This window comes from Festucalex cinctus, chromosome 7 (genome assembly GCF_051991245.1).
Source record: "Festucalex cinctus isolate MCC-2025b chromosome 7, RoL_Fcin_1.0, whole genome shotgun sequence".
Lineage (NCBI taxonomy): Eukaryota > Metazoa > Chordata > Actinopteri > Syngnathiformes > Syngnathidae > Festucalex > Festucalex cinctus.
The window spans coordinates 12,616,563-12,636,271 of NC_135417.1; the positions used below are offsets into that span (position 1 = coordinate 12,616,563).

Here is a 19,709-nt window from a genome sequence, read left to right on the forward strand (position 1 = left end):
GTTATCGTGTCACATTGTGCTCGTTTAATTAAGTGTTGTCACGGTGCAGCAGGTGAGAGTGCTAAAAATAAGCTGTTGCCTCTGGAAGTTTTACCGTTTTACACATTAAAACTGTGAATGAAGAATTAGATTTAATATGTTTGGTATATTTCCACTTTAGTAGGACCAAAATGCATATCCCACTTTCTTTTCTACTTCCCTTCCAGCAACATTTGTTCATGAAATAGTCTACAATTATGCACCCAGAACAAAATGTTGACAGCCCAATTTTCTCTGAAAAATGTCACGGGGCCATTTTAATCGTCATCAGGAAATATTTCCCAATATGAGGTCGCCACACGTGTGCATATGTATACATTCATTAAAAAAACGAGCCGTTTAAAACATTTCTTATAATAATGAATCTTGTCACTGGCAAGCCCCAGAGTCATTTTTTTTTTTTTCTTTACACGTTTAATGTCAGCTCGGCAGTTGCCATGACAACCGGAATCACTGAACATACCACAGTGACTCACTCGGTTATAGTTCTGCTTTATACTTGAGATGTACAGCAGGAATTATCCATGATGAGCTACAAAAATTCTTCCCATGAAGGAATAGGATGAGGATGCTACACTTCATCACCTTGAATGCACCACAGTTGCAAGCTAAAAGAAATTACAGCTTTGAGATGGACGTACAAACACTTGGTAACAGTGTTGCTTTTGAATGTTTACCCTAGTGCTAAAAAAACAACGTTAAAATAGTGGATGAATTACACATTTGCTCTGCTATTTGCTTAGCGTTTAAACTGCTTTTCTCTGAGTTTCACAAGCCACAAGTGCAATGATGAGCTTACATTATGTGTAGGAAGTTCGGAACGTTTCTTGCTTGAAGGCAAAGTTGCATAACAGTGATTGTTTCCCCCAAACCTATACGGATGTGGTGCCCGATAAAGCCTGCCATTTTAATTCAAGCCGCAGCAGCCCGCTACCTCGTCACATCAGCTGGGATTGAAAGCCTATTATGGTGGCTTTATACAATATACCAGCCGTGAGGTTCACGGTGCAATGTGGAGGGGTCACGGGCTGGAATGTGTGACATCACTCCAGCCAAAAACAGGCTGTGAAGGCCTGTAAATAGCACCAAGTCGAACACACGCGTGCGCAGTGATTGTGATGTTCCTTTGCCTTCAAATGATGAAAGAGAAACATTTGAAAGTTACCTCAAGGGAAGCTCTGGTTACAGTTTAACTGACTCTATTCCAACTGCTTAGGGCATTACTCATACATACTTCACTGATTTTAAATAATACATCTAAACTCCTTATTGCCATAAATAGGAGTGTAGTACTTTAGCCACCACTACACCAGGGATTCCCATACTCAATAGTGCTGAATTCTCACCATCTTTGAGACTCTCAGCAGTCCGTCTCACATGGTGTGCCACAGAGCTCTGTTCTTAGACCTCTCTATTTCATACATGTACAACACAAATCTAACACAAAAAAAATACTAATTTTTTTGTTTTTTTTTCCTTGATCAGTAGTGGGTGCACAGGAGTGTATCCCAGCTGACTGGAGGAGAAAGCTTTGGCAGTCAAAGAGTTAAAAAAAATCAATCAAAAATACTTGTATGATTAAAAAAATGGTAAAAACAATAAATAAAATGTTCTGTTAAACAACAGCTGTTTTTACGACTTGGCACAACAAAAAAGCTCTGCATACAAAATAGTTTTACTCTTAATTGGTTCGATCTTTATGCCATGTAAATGTATTCCCATATGTTTTCTGATGTAACCTGACAAAAATTGGCAACAACTGCAAAATATACCTCCCCGTACACATTTTTAGACATAGTTTTGAATGCCAAGGCTGCTTTTAGGATGCCACAAGACAACGTAAGCGTCATACTTGTAGCCCACAACATCTAAATTCTGTGAAATAAGGCCATGGATGGGGAATATCTTGCTTCTCTAAAGGTATGACCTAAATTTTCTTAGAGTAATTGTACTTTACACAAGTGCATGTTTCACTTTTTTTGTGCATGATTTATTTAAAATGTCTTGACACAATTCTGGAATAAACCCAGGGAACTTGTGAAATATCTTAACTTTTATGTAAATGTTATCCTATTAGTTTTCTATAATAAGCATCTCACAAATGTGAAAAAATCTTGGTTTAATGGCGGAAAACCGAAAGTTTCTCGGCTGACGTCAAAGAGCAATTCAATAAATTGTGACCACACAACATGAATAGAAGTCCGAAGAGTATAAAATAGAAAGTTATCTGCCTCGCAAAATGGCGTCGTTTGTGTTTATGTCGAATTATACGCGTCTCGGTTATATTTACCGTGACCGCAACCGCTGTTGCAGTGGTTGCGGTCGCAATTAAAAAGCAGCACTGCGCCTTTAAAAACAATCCGCTCCTTGTTTCCACTTCTAACCGTCCACCGGCTGCGCTCAGGCTGACACGTACGACGGGCGGCTACGAGGAACCGGACCCGGACCCGGACCCGGACCGTCCGTTCCAGTCAAACTAACCACTTGGCGACAACTTTACGGCTCTTTCAAGTACTTTGGGGGACTTTTGTTGACAGCGGAAGGAGGTTGAAGTTTTGAATGAGAGCGAGTGTTGAGGTGGGTGGACAGCGAGAGGAAAGAGGAGGAGGAAGAGGAGGAAGAGGAGGAAGAGGAGGGGGGCCAGTGCCCACCGGCTATCAGAACCGGGATCGACTCGTTGAAAAGCAGACAGACAGACGGCGGCTTGTTCGCGACAAAGTTGACATACGAAAAGACGCTCCGACGAGGAGATCGAACCAAACGCTGGAACAATACAAGATTGGATGTAACGGAGAAAAGTTTGAACCGGAGTCCGGAGAAGTGCTTCCCACTCAGGACCGCTAACTGTAAGCTAATACTTTACTCTGGAGATATAACTTTTGTTTGTTTTTTTCCCCCCCTCTGGACTTTTAACAGCGTCTAAACTTTTTAGTCGACCACACACGACCTCCAAAATGGATAAATACGAGGATTTAGGACTGGAGGCAAGTAAGTTTATAGAGGACTTAAACATGTATGAAGCATCCAGAGATGGATTGTTTAGGACGAGGAGGGATGCAGGGAATAATCCTGATTTCGAAGAGACGAGACGAGTTTTTGCTTCAAAAATGACTAAAATACACATGCAGAAACACCAAGAGGAAATGGCAAGAAACAACCAGGCCTTAAGAATGAATGGAGGTCTCAATAATGCGTATTACACCAAAGACAGGCCGCCCATCAATAGTTCCAGGCAGCCAGGTGAAGCTGCTGCCAAACCTCCAATATTGTCCGGTCCTTTATCATCTGGGGGTCATTCTTCGCAGTTTGACGGTCAGAAGAACCATGCGGCCATTCCGCCGGAGCCTGCAGCCAGCCTGTATGGCTACGGAAACAATTCCGATAATAAGGAGTGCTCAGACCTCCATTTGTACCAGAACATCAGCCCTGCCGCCCCCAAGCCAGGAAACGCTTTCCACGCTCGTCATCCGGCTCCGTGGGCCCCGTCTTTGTCCGAGGGCAGCGTTGCATCCCCGCAACAGTGTCGGTCGGCGTCTCCGACGAGTCCAACGGCCTTCGCTTTTCCCAAAGAAAAACCAGACCTCATTCCTTCACTGCCTCTGAGTGCCTTCACAGGAGGAGCCAATTTCCACGTACCTTCAATACAGCCCGCAGCTCACTATGCACCGTCTTCTCCGACTTCAAAAACTTCTTCCAGTCAGAATGGCCCCGCGGCGTCTTCTGAAACATCTCAAACCAAAGTCCGGGTCACGTCTGCCACCATAAACCCCGGCAATGTTTCCAAAAGCTTCAGTCAGAGTCAAGATCAGAGTCAGGTAGCGAGCTTTGGGAAGGCCATTGGTGCTGAAGCAACTTCCTTTAAGCCCGCACAGCCGCCGCCAGAACCGGTTCCGTCAGCCGCTGAAGTCAAATTAGAGGCCCTCACTAATCGTCTGGAGAAGGAGATGAATACTCAACCAAAAGCCGACTACTTTGGTAAGATATCAGAACTAATTCTAATCCTACAGGGGTATTATTATTCTTTCTCCAAAGATAACATCGCCCACACAGAAGTTCAGAACATAAGCTCGCTTGTTTTTGATTTATTATTCATGCACACCAAATTATCACGCTTGTCATCAATCATGTCACTTCAGACATGACTTGTTTCGTAACTTGAAGGGTATCCCAGATTCTCAGCTCTCGCCTGTCACTGTTTGATCTTCCCTTTACTGATAAAAATGGCTTAAGCTACTCGGGCAGACATCAGAGCAAACACATTTTTTGATTGCACTTTTTGGAATGCAGACACAATCCTTTTTTTATGTATTTATTTTCTATTAAGGGTCTTTTTGAAACGATTAGCCGTTAACCCTGCCCCTGAAGCAAAAAGGCAGGCAGAGGAAAGTTGCTCAAGATTTTAACGCCACATCAATAACGTGTGTCTTGAGCGTATAATGTTCCATCTCATATTGACTTTTTAGTTACAGTATGATCTTGCTGATACAAAGAAACATTATTTAAGTATTGATTTTTTTTCAGACCGCATTCCCACGGCACGATACTTGTTTGGCTCAGAATTGGGCAGTCAGGATTTTAGATGATGGGGAAAGTAATTTTTTGTTATATGTTACATGCGGCTACGCTGGTCTAAACAACGTAAACATGGTATTCTGATTAATATTGCTTTTGTGGAATATGAGTTAAGCAGCAAAATCCAGCCGTCTTGATCCATCCCATGGGGCGGCCATTTTGTTACTTGCCGTTTCGTGGAAATGACATCACAGTTGCTCAGAGCTCAGATAAGCACCAATCAGAGTACAGGTGAGCTGTGATTGGTCGAGCAATCGTGATTTCATTTTCAGTCATCAGCAAGTGGCAAAATGGCCGCGCCGTCAGATGGGTCAAAAACAGGTGGATTTTTGCGACTTAATTCATATTCCACAAACACAATATCAACAAGACTGCTGTTTTTCAACTGGTGGCCCTTCAGGCTATCTGATTTCAATTCAGAGTTGAATCACTTGAGCCGCTCAGTGTAAATCGAGCCCTTTGTTTACGGTGTCCTCTTTTTGTTGACTTCATCGCCGGGTGACAAGCGGCTATGTCACGCCATTTAACGTCTGTCGTCATGCGGCCTACTTTCTTTCCCCCGTGATTGAAACACAAACCACGTTAGGGTTTACCCTACTAAAATGTGAGTTGAACTCAAATGTCACTGTTTGTTTTTAGCTGAGAGTCACAGACTTGGGTTTAGACTTCTTCCTCGTCCATACGCTGACCAAATAGATTTTTGTGCTTATATTAACCTCAGTGACAAATGTGCTGACAAGACACTTGGCAAGTTTGTCCATCATCCAGTTTAGTTGTCGAGATCGGACAGTCTGCAGATGTATCGAGCCTTTTTGCTCATGTGCTCTCCAGCTGTTTGCAGCTAAGGCCATCGTTGAAATACTCTTTAGTGGCACAGCGGTGGGCACAAGTTGATATGACACCCTTCTGGAAACTTGTCTTACACTCTTCCTTACACCCACCCTTGATTTGTCGCCTGCAGGAATTGGAATGTCACGGTTGTAACTCCGACTCCCCCCCCCCCCCGCGTGTGCGCGTACTGGTGTGTACAGAGATGTTCTGGCGTACGTCACTGTCATAACAAGGCCGAGCGATGTGAATATGACAAATGTGTGGGAGAGCAATGCCGGAAATGCTTTTTAAAAGTAGTGTGTCTTCTTTTTTTTTTCTTTTCTCTAATTCCCACATCACCACCCACAGTCCCACACTTTCCACTAGGACGCGGCACATCTTCTGAGTCATGCTCTCGTGCAATGTCAGTAATGAGTAGGCTGATCATAAAGCACAAGCAGTTTTCCACAAATTTTAGCAAAAGGACCCATTTGATTTGTGAATAGATCCATAAAGCATTGTGGAAAATTGGATGCGTGTCCTCTCCAGAGGAGTAGAGGACGGCGTTTCCCAACATACAAGAGGAATACAGTCAATCTGAAAGACTCGAGAATAAGTTCTGCCTGAGCCATCCAGTGATCCGTACACTAACATAACTGCAGCTGGAAAATTCTGGCAAAATGAGGCCAGGGAAGGAATATCTGGAGAATGAGTGCAAGGCATTTCAGAAATGAGTATTCCAGCTATTAAAGGGAAGGCCGTTGAGAAGGTGGCAGTGGTGAAGAGTCAAATGCGGACACATCGGCGGGCGCTTCTTTGTCTTTGGCCATAGATGCCTGAGAGAATAGAGATTAATAGACCCAACGGCGTCTTTCAACTTTCCCCACACATGAACACATTGATTTAGTCGAGTGTTTAGTTGTGTTAAAATGGACGATTGATTTATCCCATCCTGCTGTTGAGTGGAACGTTTCCCAGAGATTCTTGGCTTCTTTTCAGGCGAGCTTTTGGAGGGGCTGAGAATGTGATCTCCTCACGGTCAAAGTCACTGTGTCTGATGACTATATGCCAGTTTGGTAAATGTTTGTTTTTATCCCATGTTTCTATTGACATGATTGTTACTTAGCAGGATTGTGTTGAATTATGTAACTGAGTACCACAAAACATTGCGATGGGCTCGAGTAAGGCAGTTGGATATTCCAGCAAATGTAAACATTGTTAAACGTCACGTGATCGACGCTCTCACCTCTATTCACTTTTCGTCAGTCTTTAAGATTGTCCTATTCCATACGGTATTGAAATGTGTTCTGAACTGCCGGTCTTGTATTGAGCAGAAAATTGTTGCCGTCTTAGAGGAGATACGCGTGGATGAAGGCCTTAAGCTCCTCATGTCGCTCTGCTTCAAAGCACACACTATTCAAATCGACAGCACCGCCGTTGGATTCAGCCACGTAGCGTGTTCCTCTTTGCTCTAATCAAAAATCATTTCTGCACAATCATAATCATTTTCAATCATCAACTATACTCACATTGAGTTAACGTTGTTGACAATGACATATTTTCAACATTTTTCGTCCACATTTTTCGGAAAAGTCCACTTTAAAATATAGTGAGATATATATCGAATAGGGGTGTGAATTGCCTCGTACCTGACGATTCGATTCGTATCACGATTCACAGGCCACGATTCGATTCGATACCGATTAATCCCGACACGAATTTATAAGTCGATTGTTGCGATTTTTTTTCATTCAAATTTAGAAAATACTAATCAGTAAGCTTGTAGAGTGTAAGATTTGTATGAAAATGTATTATTTATTGATCTGAAATTTCAGTCTTATAGAGGTTGTAATCTGTTTCATGTTTGAACAGCATTAAAATAAAATATTAAGGCTTAATGTTCCGTTCATATAACATTCTTCCATGCTCAAGGTGTGAATCCAAACCCGAAGTCGGACGTTTTGTTGAATATTTTTCCATTAAAAATGGAAGTTTAAAAATGGATTCACACACACACACACACACAAAAAAAAAGAAAAGGCAATGATGATAAGACGTTGAATCGGTAAGACTACCGAATGAACAATTCTGAGCTCTTAAAAATAAATAAATAAATAAATAAATAAATAAATAAAAATAAATAAAATAAAAAAAATCGATTTTTTTTAATTGAATCGATTCGAGAATCGCGCGATGTAGTATCGCGATATATCGCCGAATCGATTTTTTTTAAACACCCCTAATATCGAATTATCTTTTGTTGGAGTGATGTATCTTTTGGAGGAATTGTCGTACTGTATATGTGACAAGTTCATTCATATGTTTGGAAAATGACAACAAACTCATTGCATCATCATATCCTCTCAAACTGAGCTGTACCATAGCCAGTGGAAACGTAAAACTACAGAATCAAACCAAATCAAATTGTTCCACTTTTAATCGAACCACCCTTGAATCGTATCACACCACCAAGTATTGTAATTTGTATCCAATCGTCTTCTTTAAAACAGATGCACAACCCTATCAATACATTATACATGTTTGAAAAAACAAACTGTCGTATGTAGTAGTGAATAGTGGCGATATAGTGTGAATTATTTCTCACAATTGATGTCTTTCTGATTCATTCGATGTGACTAAAACGCTTGCCCACTGACGTCGTATTAAGTACCAAAATATGTTTGCTATCTTTACTGAGAGTCCATCTCGCTGATCGCTCTGATAGGTTGGTGTCTTCTAGCTCTGGTAGCTTCAACGTGAAGGAATGTGTAGGCATAAGAAAGTTACCGGACAAAATAGCATTGATCAGGTTGTAATAGTGGCATTTGATTGACAGTTGATCAAGGTTGGATTTCAGCGCATTCAGCAGCGTTTGAGAGCGGAGTAAACCGTTTCATTTCCCCCAAAATTTTGAAGCTCCACTTTATATTGAATTTTTTTTTTCAAAATCATTTCAAATTGGCACCGTTGCTAACAATACTCTTCTCTGTGGTTTGTCAAAATTAGAAGACATGTTTATTTTCGCTATAACTGTTATGTTCTCAAGTCTCTCGCGGTTGCCGTGGATTTGATGCCGATGGTTGGTGGTAAACCTCCCGTAAGAGGGCACAATTTTGGAACATTTGCTTGCTGTAACCTCTTGATAAAATACATTTAGAGAGGGAAAACGAGTTCATTTGAAGGTCCTAAATCTAATTGAAGTAAAAATGGATGAGTTGCTCCTGAAGTGCATGTGTACAGTGGGTTTACTTTTCGGACTTTGGCACATTGGACTTGCGTCCTTTCAGAGCTTTGACAGCTGCAAAAGGTAAGCAAGGAGCAGATTGGGGAGGGGGTGTGGGGGTCTTGAGTTAATGTTTTGCTCCCCCCCCACCATTGGAAGCCAGCAGTCGGTCCCATGAATAATCTCACTGTTTTGGAACATGGGCCATTGGCCAAAAGTACAAATGCAGCGACCCAACCTGAGAGGAGTTACGAGCATTCAAGCAGAAACTGTGCTTTGATTACGCGGTCGTACTCGCGGGGCGCTTAAATCGCAGCTAAGTCTACTTAAAGCAGACATGACCTTGAATTACCGTCAAAAGATGTACGGGATGGACTATCTGTCATCACTGAATCCTCGCACTGTTTTCCGCCTCGTAGGTTGATGATGCGTACATTGGCTGTCTTCAGTCAGCATTTAAAAATGAAGAACTTTTTCTTCAGCTCATTAGTTTGTTGTCAGGAAACTGTACAATGTTGTCATGTAAACAAAATGGCTTACATAAGAGCAACATTCCTCTGGGCTCCAATAATATCCCTCTGTTATCTCCAAATCTTTTTTTTTTTCCAAGCCGTTGGGGTCCCCGAGGACGAGTTCTCTCAGTAGCGGCACTCGCCAGACTGCGCTGAAATATATACAGTGTGTTCCGAATGTACATTGTATTATAGCACGTCTGTTTGGAACAACAATTGAGTAAGTGTATTAAATGCAAGGGTGTGTTTTGGAGTCGAAGCTGACGTGTCATGTGTGTTGGATGCAGTGGAAACAGAAGTTTCTTTGTGTGTGTCAGATGAGGACCAGGGGCGTGCTTGGCTACACGGGCTGCCCGGTCACCAGGGAGATTTTCTATAAAAACACACACGCTCCCAAATAACCGAATGCCCAGAGACACGTTGAGCACCGACTTTCTTGCCATTGTTACAGCGACGCTATCGATTGTCCGTGTGTGATCCGTATTGCGGACCTTCTTGAGGACTTCAACAGTCACGGATGATTTCTGTTGACATATCTGCCAGCGGATTTATTACAGCATAGGATACGTTGCAAACTCAAGTATTGGGGAAGGAGCACAGGATGAAATCTTACTTTTTAGTTAATCAGCTCTAGAAATGACAAGCGGCTTCAGCTCGGCGTCACGTTTCGATATGATCAATATATAGCTCCAAAGCTACAGTAAAAGTTATGTTGGCTGAGCTCACTCGCATGCATTTGCAGCCCTTATTTTTTTTTAAATTTCATTTTCTTTGCACATATGATGCAAGCATATCTCCCCCCCAGCCACTCTGAAAGGAGCGACCCTTTGATTTTGATCAGTGTTTCATTAACAGACTTCTCTGCCTCTGAGCCAAATCAAATAAGCAAAACGGGAAACATTTCTTTCTTGCAATGACACAGCATGCTAACTAGCTTCCTGTCTAGCTTCCTGTGAATGCTCCCCCCGCGAGTCTCTGTTGCTTCTGCCTGTTTTAATCCGGATCAGAGCCTTCGCGTTTGTTTTTGCCAATACGTTGCTAATCCAAATGAACGCTATTTGCAGTACGAGTAACAGAAAATCATTACTGAGTTCATTCTATAAGTTATCAACTGTACTAATGTGTTCCGGCAAACCGTTTTAACACGTCTTTGGGCTCCATCTGTCATTTCTTCAGGAGTCTGCGTTAAGTGCAACAAGGCCGTGTATGGAGCCAACCAGGCTTGTCAGGCAATGGGAAGCCTCTACCATGACAACTGCTTCACCTGCAGTGCCTGCAGTAAGTACACGCACACAAAGTTCTTCACCTTGACTTCCATTCAAAAAACACCTTCTCTGTGGTCAAGTGACATTTAATGAATGATGACCACACCGTTTGACTTCTGGAGAACCTCCTGAATGAAAGGAATGCATCACACTTTTGTGCTCTTTCAGGACTGTGAGCCAATACACACATTTGGTTTGCGATTTACAATAGTTAACCGGTGGTGTTTGTTTGGTTTCTGGATGTGCCGTTGAATCCCGAAGCTCCCTCAAGACACATCAGGTCGGGTTTATTTGTCTCTTGACCACCAGTCGGCGTAACAATTTGCAGTTTAAATAAATTACTTTGAACCAAACTGATGAAGGTCACCCATGTATCTTGTAACTCAGATTTAACAGAAAGATATGTAATCCATTTTAAATTTCTCTCATTTTAGATTAGTTAGACCTGTTGTCATCTTTTCAATCATTACATCATATGACTCAATCACCCAAAAAAATGGTGTCAGTGCCGCATATGAGTCACGAACGTCCATGTTTCGAAAAAGCATGATCAAACTCTCCGCCCTCGCTGGTGTTGCTGTATTGAGTCAGTGAAGCCTCAAACACATTATTGGAAGCCACAGCAGCTTTTACCATCGTTTTTATCTCGTGAGTCATCACACCGAATGTGGTCTCTGACACGCCGACTATACTCGAGTGTTTTGGCATCTGCATGTCTGTGGACACATTTTGCCAACGCATACACTTTTGTCTAAACCTCAATTTACTACTGTCTACTCATTTCTTGAAATATCAACTTTGTACACCGCTATTGGGGTTGGGCTAATTCTACTGCAAGACATTTCCTGGTTAGATGCAAACAAGGCCTCATTTACCTGAACGGCCTTCAAACAATTCTACGAATGTAATGGAAATCAATCCTCATGCATGCAAATGTGCAAAATCATACTCGCATACTCGCAACAGGCTAGGATCTTAGATTTGGATTTTAGATCTAGATTTTACCGATATCAGATACCAGCCTTATTTCAAGGTAGCATGAAGGCTGCCGATCATTTTCGGCAAATTTCTTTATTATCCGGTTTATCTGGATGAAATCAAATTGGTCGATAGTTGCCGATAATTTTCAGCAAATGTCTCTATTATCCGGTTTATCTGTATAACGTAAAGATTGGGCGATAGTTGCCGATAATTATCGGAGGATTTCTCTATTATCTGGTTTATCTGTTTAACGTCAAATAGGTCGATAATTGCCAATAATTATCGGTCACCGATATTATCGTGCATCCCTACTATTATCAGATTTATGGTATGTGAAGTATTTGACACTGCGGTGACCCACCCCCAACACTGACCTTTAATTCTGCCATAAATTTGACCTTGTTGGCTAAACCTCACTGTGCATGATTAGCATCTACTTTTGCACCCTCCCTTCTATGTGTGTGTGTTGTTGTTTGCATTAGAGACGGAGGGCTTGTTTTTTTTTCTGGGGGGCTTGAGTAAGGCCCGGGTGATGGCAAAAGTGGAGCTGGGAAGAGTTTATCCATCACATACCTGTCATAGCTCGCTCAATGTGAAAGCATGCAGCGAGGTGCCCCCAGGAAAAGCATCTCGGCTGGGGAGGAATGCAGGCATGGGGGGCCTTCAGGAACGCGAGGGGTTCTGTTATTTCAGCTGGACACAACAAGAGTAGTGTGGAGACCGTTCATTGGGTCCGCCCCACCTACCACATACGTGTACAATACAGTACAGTGCTGTATGCATTCATGCTTGTCCCGACAGCAGAATAGATGCAGTGTGAGTGCCATACATACTAATGTGTATACATGACTTTTTTTATTTATTTTTTTTCCCAACAATCCCATCTTATCTTGATCCATGACAACTTTCATGCTTGCTGGCTTGTAACAAGTCTTGTTGGTGAGCGCGAGCGCCGCAGTTGCGTCAAGGTGACTGAGAAGCAGAAAAACAAAACGGCAGCAGTGAATCGGGATGTTTGATGATTGTTTGCTAATATGGCAAAACTTTTTGGCCATTTTGGAAAATAGTGTTCTTGGCACGTTTTAATATGTATTTATTTATTTTTGATTTTTATTTTTATTTTTTTAGAAATGAGCAAATTGTCCATAATTCTTATCAGCGATGTTTTTTTTTTTTTCAGACCAATGCTGATATGTGCTCAACTCTAAAGTACTCACCAACTAGTACAGCGGACTTTTGATACATTAAATTTCCTCCAATAAAAACCATGACAGACCATTTTAAAATTGCATAAAATGAATGGCAATTTTCTATTCTTCTCATTTCTAGTTCCTGAACAGTATCACGAGTACCGATTCTATTTTGAAATGGTGAGGTATCAGCCTGTTACTGATACGTGGCATCGATACTCGGCTCGCTCATCACTACTGAGTCATAATGCAAGAGAATGAGACACGTTAAGATGTTGTAGGCCTCATCTTGAAGACGTTATTTTCTGTACTGGACCTTTTAAACTTTTAATTGCCGATCCCTCCTCGAGTGGGACGGGGGAAATCATTCAGAAGGTGGTCACTAAATTGCTTTTATTCCTGAATAGGATTACATAAGGGATTTCATAAAAGGCCTTAATGAGAAAATGTCCTTGCGTTTTGTTCTTTCAATCATCCAATTTACATTTTGATGAACACACAGTTCCGTATGGTCCTTTTCAAGCAGTTAGCCCCATCCACTGACTTTTAATGAAGCTGTTATCCTTTCGCAAAGCTCAGAATATTCTTCAGAGTGGAAAAAAAAAAATGCTGGAATGAGGAGAGGAACGACTCTTAAGCTGTGTATACAAAATATTTGGAAGATGGGCAATATACCCTGAGAAACTGAAAATGGAAGAAATTTGATTCGTTGTGAGAATTATTATGATTGGTTATTTCATTAATAAGCGTGTCAATGAACCACCGATACCAATCACATTTGTTGGCCTTACTAAACAGATACTGATCAAAAATGGCCCACCTCCTCTCTCCTCTCCTGTCACTGCCTCCCTCCCACACCTTCCAATGCGGAAAAATGCCAAGAATGTTCTCTCTTCCTGTGGGACTCGCGCAGGAGTCGCCATCTGAAAGCAGCGTGCGTGCTTTCCGTGTTTGGGAGTCGGATTCGCCGCGCTGAAATGTTGAGCGAGACAGAAAGGAAGTTGAGTACAGGCAGCATGTGGAGAGACTGCACGGGTCATTTTGGGTCTTGAGCCCGTTGATGCATTCACATTCCAGAGGAACAGATTGTTTTCTGCCTGCACCTGTCCAGTAATTTGATTCAGTGATTATCTTCCACACATGTTGCGCCCAGATGTGGTCCTCGTCTGCCTGCAACTTGCTCTGTGCCCCAGTACAATATTTTGTCAAAGACACTGGCGCACCATTTTGATTTCGCTTTTAGAGGTTCATCAGGATATACTGAAATAGTGCATCACCTTTGAATGCTGTCATTAATTACCTGATTTTTTTTTAGTGCTGCTTTCATCTAAGATCTTTCATTCCGTCCACGACTGGAAAATCAAAACAATGTACACGGATCTGTTTGCAGGTCGCAGACTGAGAGGAAAAGCGTTCTACTATGTTGGAGGAAGGGTTTTTTGCGAAGAGGACTTTCTGGTGAGTTCAGTGCACAATCGGCAAATACTTCAACAAGCACTAAGCCGGGAGGTTTTGTTTTCACCGCAGTTGGTCAATATAGCGAGTTCCTTTCTACTTATTGGTATATCTTTCCGGGAGTCGATATTCTGAAATGTATTATTGTCGTCCTTTTGAAGCATTGGTAATATTGAAACTCAGTCAAGAAATATGAGCTTCGTTCGCTTTCAGCCCAGCAGATTGATAAATGATAAGAGTCACCTCAAATGATCTTTTCAAAGGGGCCAGACGCATATATCAGTCTCGGACTCACTTTTAAAATTAGACATTTGAGGGCTTGTGAGGAGGTCAGTCACTTGAGAAGCTGGTTAATTTTATTGGCTGTTGGGAGGGGTCGTCGGTTTTGACACCAGTGCAGTAAAACTGACAGAAATTGCTCATGCATGTACTGATTTGATAGTTAGTTAATACGGGATCTTTTATTTATTTATTTTTATTTTTTATTTTTTGCTACTTTAGAAAATAGGAACATTCTTGGCATGCTTTTTTTTTTTTTTTTTTTTTTTTAAAGTCTAACTCCAAATGTGTATCATCTAATTGGCTGTCCACCACAACCTTGAATATTTGTGAAGCTCTTCAATTTCTTAATGATATCTTGATTATTTAAAAAAAAAAAAAAAACAAGTCCAAGAAACTACACCACATTGACTGTGCAAGAGTTTTCGAATGAACACAGTTGCCAGAATGAAAACTATTCCATGCAGACGTTATGAAATAACCACACTCACTACTTTTGCTCTTTGTCTTGCAAACGCTGACTTGTCATGTTTTTTTGTTTTGTTTTGTTTTTTCTGCTAAAGTACTCTGGTTTCCAGCAGTCAGCTGACAAGTGCAACGCATGTGGTCACCTGATCATGGACATGGTAAGTGTTTGTGGTATATATTTGTTTTCCCAGCCTTTACTATCGTGAAGCTGAATGATGCTGGAAATGGCGCACACAAATAGAAATATTAATGTGCTACATCCTGGTCTAATTTCGTCCCTCCAGATCCTGCAGGCTCTGGGGAGGTCGTACCACCCGGGCTGCTTCCGCTGCGTTATCTGTAATGAGAGTCTGGACGGCGTGCCCTTTACTGTGGACACTGAAAATAAGATCTACTGTGTTAAAGACTATCACAGGTGGGTGTCACTCTTGACTTCTGCAGGGGGGGGGGGAGAAAATCACGGTTTAATTATGTGAAATTTGATCTCAAGCACCTGCAGAGCAGAGATGACAAAAGCGTTTTATTTCTATTCTTCTGTGTTTCCGGCCACTCCCTCTCGATTCAGTTGCAAAACACACCTGTCCCCAGTGTGCAACATTATAATTACAGAAAAGATGGCCCTTAAATCACATATGGTCAAAATGACTAAATGTAATTGTGACATGTTTCACATGTTTTGGCTTTGAGGCCAGAGAATAACATTTTACAAAAGTTGTTGGTGATATTCACAAATAAGCGCCGTTCACTCACGATGAGATTGGAAACCCAAACCATGAGACAGAAATACCAAATGCTAGTCCACTGTATGCAGTAGGAGAGACTCACTTTGTGGGATGGCAAAAATTTTCAGGCAACTGATGAATCTTAAGATGCTCTGTAGTAATTCCCACCACATATATTGTTCAGCTGTACAAATCACGCATGTAGCCTGCCAAAAGTTGTCTACCGCAAGCTTGACAGCACATCCAGCTGTTGGAGTCTGACAGCCTCTTTAAGTGTTCTCGCAACAGTCGGAGTGCACAGTTTTGACCCCCCCCCGGTCGATAGTCTAGCCTGCGCACACGAGGGTGTCGTTTGTCTTAACTCCCTCTTCCCACCGTGCGCTCACGTAAAAACATTTTCTTTATTTATCTGCTCATTCTTTCTGGTTCGTGTTTGCGGGCGAGCCGCGACATCTGCAGAACTGGCATCTGCTCGGTCGGATCAAGATTCCGAATCTAGTCTTGACTGAAGAGGAAAAACACTGAGGCTCAACTTTAAAGGCTGGGAGGGACTTCAAGCGTGGAACGAAAGCGCTGTAGTTAGATTGGCTCCGTTTTAGCACCATCAAGCAAATCTATTTAAGGTGTTTTTCCTGACTCCTTCTTGCAGGGTCCTGGCTCCCAAATGTGCTTCCTGCAAACAGCCCATCCTTCCATCTGAGGTAGTAAACATGTCCAATTATCACATTTTGTCTCATGTGCTTTTATTGAGGCTTCAGTGACAAATGTATTTATATTCTGTATTCAAGTAGAAGTAGCACAAGTGCAGCTACTTGTCAATTCAATTCTTTTTTTTTTTTATTTCACTCTTTAAAAAAAGAAATGAAAGGGGGCAGAAGGAAGCAAAACTTGTGATTATCTGTTTGTGATCAACACAACAAAATGATCAACATAAAATGAGTGACAGGAAGCAGTCAAGATGCTTTCAATGTAACAATTCAACAAAATAATTCAACAGCATGACTTTGTGCTCGATTTTTTTTTTCCAGTAATTGTGCTTTTATAAATTAAAAAAAATAATAAAAAATACAGATAGATAGAGATGATTTGGTTTGACATTCCAGATTGTTCCACAAACTGACACCTTCAGTTGAAATACATCGTTCTTTTGTTTTGTTCTGTACTTAGGTTTGGAAAAAAAGATCTGTTCCTCTTAATTTGTACTCGTTTACCTTTTTTGAATTTGAATTGCAAGTTAATTGGTGAAATTTAATGATGGTGCTAATATATTATTTGAAGGCGCCATCATTTCATTAATTTTTACAAGTTTTTACTTGTATAAATATTGGATTAGTGTGATCTTTGTAACCACATCCAAAAATGACATGGATATGTCAAAAAAACATTTCTAATGTTCTAAAGTTTTAACTCATGAGACAAAGCACTTACTTTTATATAAGAAAAATCTCACGGCACATCACCAAACAAAAATGTCAATAATGGAAATAATGATTTTATATCAAATCACTCACATTTATTTACGTTTGAAATCTGGACCTGTTTAGTTGAATATTCACAAGGTATTATTCTGTTTATAAATGGAAATCTGCCCTCTAGTGGAAGAGCATGTCATTGTTCTTCTTGTCATAGATGTATTTATTGCCAAGTTTCAGCATAAGTAGTAAATGAAGAGCAATAAGGCAAAAGCAAAGCAATGTTCCAAAATGGATTTGCTGGAAATGCGGTAATTTTTCAGAACTAAAACATTTAAAAAAAAAAAGACAGAATTATGGAGCAGCGGTGAAGTGAATGATGTTTGCTCAAAAAGTACAATAAACACCAATTTAAGCTCCAAGGTCATAAAGTGAGGCAGCAGACTGGCAGAAGTTGAAGAGAGAACGCGGCTCCCACGGCGTCTTGTGGCTAGACGGGCTTCAGTTGTCAATGTCTCAGCAGGGCTCCGACGAGACCGTCCGTGTCGTTTCCATGGACAAAGACTATCACGTGGAATGTTATCACTGCGAGGTGGGTAAGAACACACTCCCACATTGCAATGGGGATTATCTACTGCACAAAAACACTTAAGGGGCTTCAAGACAGGCTCATGATTAGACATCATAATGATCCCTGATCTTAATTACAGCCGTGACAGTAATTCTATAGCACTGAGCCGAGCCAAGCTCCCATGCAATACCTCACCGGGACTCGACTTGCGCTCTGCTGGAAATGTGATTTACTGTTGCTTCTATTCTTCTCGCGCAAAGAGGAAATGAGCAATATTTGCAGAAGGGATAATCATGCTGATTGTTGGCCACTTATTCCTTCCAGGACTGTAAGATGGAGCTGAATGACGAGGAGGGTCACCGCTGCTACCCTCTGAATGGCCACCTCCTCTGCCACTCCTGCCACTTGAAGCACATTGAGCCAGGCAGCTCCTCGTCCTTGGCCAGCAGCGCCTCCTATTAACGTCAGTGTGGGTGGAGGGAGACACCTGGTGGACATTTTGGGGGACACGGTTGAGCGCGATCACAATTCTTGTTGTAGAGGATTGGTTGAAAGGTTCCATGGATTCATAAAGGCTTATGAATTTAAAAAAGAAAAAAAGCCATGAAGCAATGCCCTTATAATGAAGTAAAACAGGACTCCAAAGTCTTATTTGAATGCAGTAAAGTGTGGTGCTGTACCTGCCACTTTACAAAATGCCTTAAGCTTCACTCTTATGCTTTGGAATTACACATCTACTCTAACATGCAATGCATTATGGGATACGTTAGATATATCACAAGTGAAGCAGTAAATGTGCCTGTCTTGTGTTTTATAACGCAAATTCAATTGGATACATGGAGGCAGCTTGTTAGCCTAATAGTTAGCATGTCGACCTCATAGAAAAAAAGTTCTTGGTCAGGCTCCTCTGTGCGCTCTTGCATCTTCTCCCCATGCTTTTGTGGATTATTTTTTTTCTTCCTCCTACATTCCAAAAACATACAGATTCATTGAAGACTCTAAATTGTCCATAGTTGTGAATGTTTTGTTTGTCTAAATGTTCCGTGCAGTTGGCTGGCAACCAGTTCAGTTAGTGAAGACAATCAGTATTGATTGCTTCTCAAGATTTTTCCAACTCTCTCCAAGTACTTCATCGTGGTCAACACTAAATAATAAACGTGTTTATTAAAAAAAAAAAAAAAAAAAAAAAAAAAAGAGGCTTTATTCCTAATATAAAAGGAAAATAAGTACTTAAATTACAATTCACTCCATTAAAGTGAAAATTTCACTGAAGTTGGACCTTCAGAAAAGGTTCTAGCGGTTCAACGAAGACTCTAAATTTCCCAAATGTGTGAATGTGAGCGTGACTGGCTAACTACAGGCTAAGCGCAGTCGGAATGGATGTGTCCTGGCTACAACAAACCTGTGGATACTTTCCCAGTTGTCTCTTTGCTTGGGTTCTCCACAGATACTCTGCCTCTCCACAGTCCAAAAAACCCACATTGTGTCGTTTGGAGAACCCGTAATTGCCCTGAAGTGTGAGTGCTTGTCTCTTTCTGTGATTGCCTGATGGTCAAATGTGTGCATCATCTGGTTAGATGACCATTCGTGTGTTTGGGGACAGACTACGTAAACAAAATGTGTAGAACATTCCACTTACGGGCAAAATGGAAAAGTTATTGTCATCCAAATGCAATATTTCATAAATAAATGATCATGCGGTAAAACTATCTTGTGGATGTAGTAAGGCAAACAGTCTTACACGTAAAAAAAATAAATAAAAAAATCTGACCTTCTTGTATCATGTAAACAAGAATGCAGATGATAGCTATCGTAGAATAGTTTGTCACATGCACTCTGTCAAGCACTTAGAATGGAATTTTTTTTTTTTAGGCCCCTATGAAGTTGAGATTCTAATATAATTTTCAAGGAATTGTGTATTTTCAAGTACATTTTTGGGGCCTATATGAAGTGACTGCGGTGTCCTATTATCCATATGTTGCACAAAAGCATTGCCGATATGGATTGCTTTGCAGTGTAACATAATTGTGAGGTTGCCTGATTGCCGTTTGTCATAACTTAAAAGTAATTTCATAACATTATTTCATAGTCGATTGTAGTTTAAGATAATGAAGAAAAAAAAACACTGATGTATTCAATTGTTGAGTGATTATATTTAATAAATGGTGCTGTTGGCCAAACTGAAATGTATACAGTAATTTATTGCAACC

General features: G+C 41.1%; 1 protein-coding gene across 3 annotated transcripts; it reads left to right on the top strand.

Moving 5' to 3' along the window:
• Positions 1 to 432: 432 nt before the first annotated feature.
• On the top strand, positions 433 to 19,685 carry limd1a (LIM domains containing 1a). Of its 3 annotated transcripts, none has more exons than XM_077527543.1 (8): positions 433 to 689; positions 10,333 to 10,434; positions 13,983 to 14,050; positions 14,890 to 14,952; positions 15,079 to 15,209; positions 16,166 to 16,217; positions 17,452 to 17,520; positions 17,824 to 19,685. In XM_077527543.1, the coding sequence occupies exons 1-8, from the start codon at positions 602 to 604 to the stop codon at positions 17,959 to 17,961; spliced, it is 711 nt and encodes a 236-aa protein (XP_077383669.1). In that variant the 5' UTR covers positions 433 to 601; the 3' UTR covers positions 17,962 to 19,685. The 3 variants fall into 3 exon arrangements, with proteins under 3 accessions (XP_077383669.1, XP_077383668.1, XP_077383667.1); XM_077527541.1 differs by lacking the exon at positions 433 to 689 and adding an exon at positions 2,389 to 4,014; XM_077527542.1 differs by lacking the exons at positions 433 to 689; positions 17,452 to 17,520; positions 17,824 to 19,685 and adding exons at positions 2,361 to 4,014; positions 16,848 to 17,443 and having other exon boundaries at positions 16,166 to 16,272.
• The last annotated feature ends 24 nt before the right edge of the window (positions 19,686 to 19,709 follow it).